The sequence below is a fragment of the Balaenoptera borealis genome (genome assembly GCF_965194805.1).
Source record: "Balaenoptera borealis genome assembly, chromosome: 12".
Taxonomy (NCBI): domain Eukaryota; kingdom Metazoa; phylum Chordata; class Mammalia; order Artiodactyla; family Balaenopteridae; genus Balaenoptera; species Balaenoptera borealis.
The window spans coordinates 44,033,341-44,042,462 of NC_138869.1; the positions used below are offsets into that span (position 1 = coordinate 44,033,341).

The following is a 9,122-nucleotide window of genomic DNA, read 5'->3' on the forward strand; positions in this document are numbered from 1 at the left end:
CGAATATTAATGTGAATTAATTCTGTAAATTGTCTTTCAACAATAGTACATAACATTTAAAGGTAGTGATTTTTCCTTTAATTGGATAGTTATTTTGTTCTATTTACTTTTGAAGCCTGTTGGATCCATGGATGAATTTAAGTGTATTTCTAGTATGCAGTGAGGCTTAAATTTTTTTAATGTTCTATTCATTCTCTGTTAATGGGCCATTGAAAAATGGCAGTTTGGTATTTGTTGGGATTTTCCTAGTAGTTTTGTGTGGCAGTTCCTGGATATATAATCTGTTGTATATATTGTACCCTTTTTACTGAGAAAGATCCTTTTTGGTGGTGGTGCGTATAGGAGCCTTTTCCCATTTTCCACTCTATTAAACACTTGGAATAAATTTCATTTATGACTAGGATGTCAAAGAGTATACTGTTATGTAAATTATGATTTTTCCTATTTGCTTTTTGTGTTTCCTTCTGACTGGTATTTTTGAATAGATTGTGAGACTTGTGATAATACAAAAAATCTGGAGTTGGAGATATCTTACCTGTGAGTCATATTAGGACCTAGACTTTCCAGAATCTATCCCCTCTGTGCTTCCATGTTAGCATTCACCAACAGCTCACCTGTGTGCGATTTTAAAGCAGATGCAGAGAAGACATTCTTCAGGGCGTGGGGCCCGCACACTGGGAGAGAGGTAGATACATAGGAGCTTCAAGGACACCATCTCCCAGCTTATTTTCCAGATTCTGTGCCCTTGTAGTCAAGAGTGCCCTCAACACCACCAACAAATGTTAGATTTCCATCTTTATAAACATGTAGTCTCCCCTGATATCTTCACAGCTTACACATCAAAGATCCATCAGAGTTTGAACTTTTTCTGTAAGGCCTCTTGTGTCCACTTCGAAAGTTATTTCTATATTTTATGGTTGGAAATAGTCTCTGATTCCACTCCTCCCTGGATTATATCTTTATAGTGTCTAATATGTGTAGGAAACACTTTATGTTGTTAATAATACTAGTAAGTATGTGTTCCTGACTCACCACAACATTCACAATGGTGCCGCTAATAAGAATGACATGGGAGTTTGTTTCTCTGCTGCACTGTGCAGTGGCATCGGTGACCCATTGTTTCCATGTGACAATAAGCACCTCCTTCTGTCAAGATGGCTGTGGGTGTTTCCTGTTGCTTGTAGCTGAATATAATCCCCCAATATGTTTTTTTTTTTGTTTTTAAATAAATTTATTTATTTATTTATTTATTTTTGGCTGTGTTGGGTCTTCGTTTCTGTGCGAGGGCTTTCTCCAGTTGCGGCGAGGGGGGGCCACTCTTCATTGCGGTGCGCGGGCCTCTCAGTGTTGCGGCCTCTCATTGCAGACACGGCCCGAGCGCGCAGGCTCAGTAGTTGTGGCTCACGGGGCCAGCTGCTCCGCGCCATGTGGGATCCTCCCAGACCAGGGCTCGAACCCGTGTCCCCTGCATTAGCAGGAGGATTATCAACCACTGTGCCACCAGGGAAGCCCCCCCAATATGTTTTTTATTGTATTTTATTTTACATGATTAAAACTGTTTGAGTTTTTTGTGAAACAGTCGTTTTTGTAGTCCTTTCAAATATTTTACCAACTCTTTTTGAAGCTTTCATTAGCTAACAAATGTTGTTTTTCATTTCCTCAAAGAATATATTAAGGTACCCATTTTATGTATAAATATTCAGGAAAAATATATATATAATATAAAATGCAGCCTTGATTATATCCATCTTTACATGAATGCAGTTATAAAATGTGAGTTTTAATACTTTTCTGTGGATGAATGAGTCCACGAAGGTGAAAGTGCCTAGGGCCCATGAAAGTGACAATGTAGCCCTCTGTCTCCCCTGACAGCGTCCTGCCCTGCTCTGGCTGGGATGACACAGAGGCAGAGTGGCACACAGGAGAACAGGGGGCTGCAAGTAGGACCCCAGGAACCAGGGCAGCCCTCACCCTCGGACTGAGGCTAGAGAGACCATGGGGGCTGAGGGACAAGACTTTGGGGCTCTGACTGGCAGGGGCATCACTGAGCCCACCCACAGGCATCAGAGCACAGGCGGTCTGGAGGGTCCCCCGCCCTACTGGGCCAGCTGCTACCTTCTAACGGCCACATGGGAAAGGCTAGTGCAGAGGGGCCAGTTCAGTGCCCTCAGGGAAGTCCGCTGTGTTCACAGGCTGCATTTAATTCATCTCCTCCTGCTCTGATGGGGATTCCAAGTGTCTCTCTGGGTCCCTGCACTGACAGATGAGCCGGCACTGTGCCCTGAGACTAACACACTCTAACTATTGTCTCCTTGGCTCTCTCACCCTCGGTAATTCACATTCGGCCCCTATGAGGTCCTTGAACTTCCTTCTCTACCTAAATGACAGACCAACCCTTAAAGGAGATAATGCTGTTCCCAATTACAGACAGAGAGACAGAGGCCCAGAAAGATCAATTCTCCTGCTCAGGGCCACACAGGCAGGAGAGCAATTCCTTTCAGACATCTAGACCCCTCAGAATTCTCTTCCTCTGCCCCACTGAGGCTGACCTGGAGTGCCCTGTGCCATCTCGGGAGCCCCCAAACTAACTCCTGAGACCTCACTGGTGGGGCTCAAGGGCAGGGTCCACAAGGACCTTGCCTGATTACAGCCCAGATTCCCTCCTCGGCACAGCAGGGGTCTGGGGGATGGAGAGGCCTCTCCTTGTCCTCACTCATTCCCTCCCTCTTCCTTACCTCTTGCTCTCCTCCACTCGCTGTGTTTGGCTTCTGTGCTGCCCCCCACTGAAGTTAGTGGCCTTCACATCTGCACAAACAATAGGAAAATATTAGGAGTCATCTCCCTGGGCCTCGTGGGCTCCTGTCCTACTCTGACCACTTTGTAAAATCCTCAATGCCCCTTGGCTTACAGCACCACGCCCACCCCACTCCCCTCCTGCACCACCACCCTGGACGCCTCGGGCTCGTCTCTCTTCTCTGCACATCAGGCCCCGCACCTGACCCACCTGGAACGAGTGGATGAACTCTGCACAGCTCCACCGCCATCACAGGCCACGTTCCCTAGAAGCAGAGCCTCAGCTGGGAAGTGAGAGGCATCTGATTTATTGAGGGCTGTTGTCGGGAGGAGGGAGGTGGAGGGGAGCAGGATAGGGCAGAGGAAGGAGCTGAGCAGGGACGTGTTCTACCCTGAGACAAGCTTCAGCCTCACCCACAAAAGCCTGGAACCCCTGCTTTAGGACTGACTGAGGCGAGGACTGGGCTTTGATGTCCCCTCATAGTCAGTCCCCATCCACAGGCTGAGGGCAGAGCGGACACAACCCCCCAGGCATCTCCTGGGAGGCTGTGAAGGCAGCTGTGAAGGGGACACCTGTGAGCCATTAGCATCCGTATTGTACATTTCAAACAGCTGGGGGACGGGGGGGCAGCCGCCCAGTGAGGGGGATCTGGGCAGGGCACTCACAGCACCTGCTGCCCAGTGCCCCACCCAGGGAAACTGGCACTTCATGCCCCTGGCATTTCAGAACCAATGTGGTCAAAACTGAACTGTCACCTCCCCCCACACTCATCTCATATCTACACCAGGACTCTGACCAGCCCGTGATCATGTTCTCAGAACCCACCCCCCGCATTGTTCAACCTGTCAGGTAATCAACCTGCTTCATCGTCTCTGCAGTGACTCCATCCCAGTCAGCCCCACACTCTCTCAGCTTCTGGGACAACCCTCCTTCTATTCTCCCTTCCCTCCTCTCCCCTTGGCCATTGCCCTGGGGAGACACATCCTTGCTGGGCTCCCTGATGATTCACCCCTCGTGAATACACATACACACACACGCATGCGCACACGCGCACACACACACACACACACACACACACACACACACACACACACACACAGACTGAAGCCAGGGTGTTGGCTAATGTGGACAAGGATCTGCTCTCCCCCTCTAAAATCATTTGGCTCATTATTGCTTTTCCAGACCTGGGTCTGTCCATCTCTCCAGTCCCACCCTGACCCACCCCCTTGCATGCCTCCCTTGAGCACTGAACTGAGTGTCACTTCTCACTCTACCATGCCAGTCCCTCTGCTTTTCCTAAGCAGTTTTCTCCCCAGAACACCCTCTTTCCCCCTTGCTGGGCTCAGGTCCCCTCCATTGCACACCCATCACACTGTAGCCATCACATGCAAATGGAACTCACCATCCAGAGTTTTACTCTCAGGGAGGACTGACAAGCGAAGCATGCCATGGACTGATGCTCTATGCCATTCATGAAAGTCTATTACCTGTTTTCTCAGGGGTAAGAGGTCTAATGGTCAAACGGCAGACTCTCTCACCAGTCAATCACTGTAGAAGGCACTGACAAGGCCTCCATGCCTCCCTGCCTGTTATGTCTCCTTCTCAAAGGTTGCAATGGAAAAAATGTTTGCATCATCTCCTTTCTGCTATCAGTGGTCACGTATGCATGTTGAGGGCCTGGTCCCAGGCAAGGGACAACTGGCCAACATCCATGTAAAATGTAAAAGGACAAGACAGGGCTGAGGCTATAGGTGGGTTGTCATGGAAGCAGGATGGGCAGTCACGGGAGGAAATTGGAAACAGATGTGATCAGCACAGGCCCATATCATCCTGATGAGTGATCCGTCTCTCAGGTTGGGCAGTGATGTACCAGCTATGACAAAAATGATGGGTAATATTTGCTGATTTCCATGATGGAAATACTTCCACCAAGGCCAATTTCAAGCTACCAAGAGTTTAACAACGAGCTCAAAAAAATCCTGACCATTTAACAATTGGCACTGGCAAGCCTGTATCCTCTGGCACAGACACAACACAGACCCCTGGGTGTCCTCTGTGAAGTTTCCTCCCTCAACTTGGGTTGATGTAGAGTGAGAAGCAGGAGGTTCCTCTAACCTGCCTGAAATCAGCCCCACCTGCTCACCAAGAGGAGACAAGCCTGACAGGTAACAAAGTAAATGCCCTGTGAGATCCTGTCCTCTGTCCCTCTCAGAGAGGGGAATCTCTGTCTTGGTTCAGGTTGGCCCACAAGCAGACCTAAGACAAGCATTTAGTGGAAGTAGTTTGTTTGGGAGGTGATTCCAGAAAGCTCCAGCACGAATGTAGAGAAGGGAGACAGGGCAGGACCCGAGTCAGAAGAGGACGGGTCAATGAACAGGTCACAGAAGTGGGCGACAGGGGCTCAAGCCAGCTGGGGACCTCAGGGGGAGGTGTGACACGTCTGGGAGTGGGCCCCCCAAGGAGTGAGGAAGAGGAGGTATTTTTCCACTAAGTCCCCCCAGTGGTTGGTTGAGGCTGCTCCCTGGGTTCAAACTCCCCAATGTTTCCAGTCTGCCCCAGAGCAAAGGTCAGCTAGAGAATGGGAGGGAACAGGATGTGCACAGTGTCTGAAACACCCAGGCACACAGAGATGTGACCCGTGTGTCACTCTGTGTGTCTCTCACATTCATGCAGAGCTGTTCACCCAGATGAGCAGCATGCTTGTTTTTAATGGTGCAAATTTTTGTACCATGTGATCCCTACACACAAGCCCACCACAGAAATCTGAGACCCAGCTGAAGAAACAGTGATGTGTCTCAATGCCAAAGGAAAAGCAAGGAGGGGTGGGCTTTCCAGAGTTAAGATTGTCAAGGAGAAGTGAAACGCTATGGGCATTGTACCTGTAGGCTTAGCCCTGAGACTGAACTGCGTCTCTGTGAGCGTTTAACAAATGCCTGGCCCCTCCGGACTGTCACCTCCATGTGAGCAAGGACAGCATCCCCACCAGCACTGCACACAGAGCAGGTCTCCTTAAGTCCCTACTGGGGGTTGGAGGAGGAGGGCAGAGGCGTGTGAAGGGCACGGGAGGGACCCGAGAATGGAGACGCTGTGCTGGACCTCTTGGCCCTGCTGCCTCTCCCCATGCCCGCCTGGAAGGAACAGGGGTGTCCCCCATGACTGTGTTTACAGGAGTGATCACACACACACACACACACACACACACACACACACACCCAAAAGAGGCTTCCCAGAGTTAAGGACTCGGTGCTGGTAAGTGGGAGGAGGGGAGACAAATGAAATTGAGGCCTGGAGTAAGTTGCTTTCACAAGAATTTATTTCTCAGAGTCCAGAAGTCTGAACCAGGGCAGGCAGACCCTTAGGACTTTTCCCTGGGCTCACAATTCACCCAATTAATCTGATTATTGGGACGATAATTGGGCCATACTTCTTCCAACCTCTTAGTATCTTCCTACCCAGGTTTCGCAGTCCCCGGACACTCTGGGGCTATGCAACAGGAAGAAACAAGTTACTATGGAAAATGGGCCCAGGGTAAGACCAGAATCCTCCCCACGTGGACATCCCCACTAAGTGGGTGACTTCAGGAGACTTTGGGCCCCAGTTCACTTTCTGACTGTTACCTTTAGAGCATGTGGTTGAAACCCTACACACACACAGACATATGGGGAAACTGGGGCCCACAGATGGCAAGGGGTTTCCCAGGGTCACAAGCCCATCCCATCAAAGCTGGATGGGAGCAGGGGCTGAAAGCACATTACTCTAGTCAGTGCCTCTCAGAATTCAGCAGTCAGAATCCCCTGGAGGCCTGGTGAAAATACAAATGGCTGGGCCCCAGCCCAGAGTCTGATTCAGGAGGTCTGAGTGGGGCCTGGGAATCTGCCTTTCTGTCAGGTTCCCGGGTGGGGACCCCACTTAGAGAACCACTGCTCTAAGGGATGGCAGAGCCCGTCCTGGAGGCCTGGGGCTCGGGTGAGGGAGGGACCAGGGTAGGAGGGCCTTTCTCTGCCCTGGAAGGGGCAGTGGGTATTTGGTCCAAAGGATGTTCCACAACCCACCCTGTTATTAGCTCCACAACACAGAACGGGCCACTCACCACAGTGCAAGTGATATCAAAGTTGTCCCTGACCTGAGCCAGCATGACTGTCCCCACACACTCTTTCACCAGCTGTAAGGGGAGGCTCGAGTTCAAACTAGAACCCCCGGACCATTGCCTCCCAGCCTCAGCCCAGGGGCTGGAAATCTTCCCTGAAGCCCCCTATTCAGCTCCCTGGGAAGCATCCACCAGCACTCTAAGCCCCCAACCTCACCCCATTCTCCTTGAAGTCACACTGTTCCGGGGGCTGCTGGGTCGTCCTGGGGCACACGGTCTCCTTCACTGTGAAGCTCACAGGCTTTGGGGTGTCCAGGTTCTCGTCCTGGTCAAGGATCAAAGTGGGATGACTGGGCACAAGCTCATGCTTCCTTCTCTGATCTGTCTCCCTGCCCCCACCTAGACGGCAGCCTCTCCAGCCCCTCCTGTGTGCCTGGCCCTGGGCTTGGTGCTGGGTGCACAGGGGAAGGGGGCAGAGCCCACTCCTGGCCTCGTGGGCACACAGAGAGCAGGAGTGGATCTCACACCAGCTCTGATGAGAACACCTTCCCCACGGAGGGGCGGAGGCAAGTCAGGGACCACCTGCAGGGAAACACCTTGTCACTGGAACCTCCAGGCTGAGCAGAGCCCTCCCTGGTAGGGAGACAACAAGGAACAGAGGGGACTTAAAGCAGGGAAGTCACATCACAGACCGAGTAACTGCCCCCCCATCCCTGGAGCTCCCAGAAAGCCCTGGAGCCCAGGGCACCTGTTCCCACAGTAGAGATGCTAAGTCAGGAAGCCTCATGCTGGGAGGAGACCCAGCTCTGGGAAGGTTTCCCAGAAGAGGTGGGAGCCCACCTTCCTGACAGGAGGTACAGCCTGAGCAGAGGGGGTGACAATGTGGCCAGGGCTGGTGGGAGGTGGCCCCCTTCCCAGGCCCCTCCTGACTCACGGCCTTGGGAGGCGTGTCCAGCTCCAGGAGGCGGTAGAGATTAGCTTCTAAGGACCGCTCGTTGAGCTGATCCAAAGCACGAAACACAGCTTCCCTGTAGCTGAGGGCCTGGGAGCTGGCCGAGGGCACCACTAGTCCCAGCAGCAGTAGCCACAGTGGCCACCGCCCCAGGGCGAGGCTGGCCCTCTGAGTCTCCATGGTCCCCAAGTCGGCCTCCTCCCAGCATGCAGGACCCTCCTTTATGCCCCTCCTGGGCCTGATGCAATGGCTCAACCACATGTCTTCTTGACCTGCCCCATCCCTGATCTCCTCCCCGGCTGTGAGCTGGACTTGCCTCAGCCCCTGCTGTTGCCTCACGGGATTGCTGGGCAGTGGGTGAGGGAAGCCTCCTGTGAAGGTGAAGAAATGGTTTCTCCATCTCCCTGACAACGTCTTGGCCTCTCCTGGGGCCCATGGGGAGTGTCTTAGGCAGGGTTGCTCAAGAGCATTGAGTCCTCCAGGAGAGGGAGGACCAGTCTCTGTCTTACATCCCCTCTGCCTCCACACTCTGGCCTCCGCAGGAATAGGGTAAAGGAGTGTATTCAGCACTCAATCTCCTCCTCTAGGCACTGCCTGGCACACAGTAGTCATCAGTTAATGTTGATGAGTGGATGACTGTACCCAGCCCCTTCTAGAGCCTTACACACCTAGCCAAACCCTAGGCAGACAGTCAACCCCACACCATCTTGTCTTCTGGGCCCAGCCCTCAGCCAGTCAGGGGCTTGGCTCCATTTGTCCCCTCTCCTGGATTCTTCTCCACTGACTTTCTCACTCTAAAAATGTCCCATCCCAAGTCCCTGCCAGCCGTGGGCTATTGCCCTGGCCCCTCCCAACCAAGCCTCAAGAAGAGTCATGTAGAATTTTAAAAGTTCAATCTGGGATTCCTTATGAAAAGTTCCAGCAAAGCAGACTTAAAGGAGCCTATATGGTCAGTCACTTTTTCTTGCTGTACTTATATAAATAATCAGGCCAAGTTTATGGAAACTAGACTTAATTTGCAAGAAAATTAGTCTTATGCTGGTTATCTTTGATAAAAATGGGGGTAATTGTAGACAGAAAAATTATGTTTCAGTAGAAGATTTAATATGTACTTGAGGATATTAAATACTAGTTCTGTTAATTGTCATTGAGGTTTTGTTGTCTACCTATAAATTGGACTGGATACTGATTTCTCCTCATTTCCTCTAATATCTGGCTACAACTCTCCAAACTAATGTTTCTAATTTTTCTCCCATCCTCCTGACTTGGAATCATTGAGAACTAAAACT

The 9,122-nt window shown here is 51.2% G+C and overlaps 1 protein-coding gene across 1 annotated transcript; it reads right to left on the reverse strand.

Moving 5' to 3' along the window:
- Positions 1–5,781: 5,781 nt before the first annotated feature.
- Positions 5,782–8,897, reverse strand: LOC309607387 (uncharacterized protein). The gene is made up of 2 exons (XM_082345823.1): positions 7,574–8,897; positions 5,782–7,426 (listed from the first exon to the last, which is right to left on the reverse strand). Exons 1-2 carry the CDS (start codon positions 8,092–8,094, stop codon positions 7,081–7,083), a joined length of 867 nt encoding a protein of 288 aa, XP_082201949.1. The 5' UTR covers positions 8,095–8,897; the 3' UTR covers positions 5,782–7,080.
- Positions 8,898–9,122: the final 225 nt, after the last annotated feature.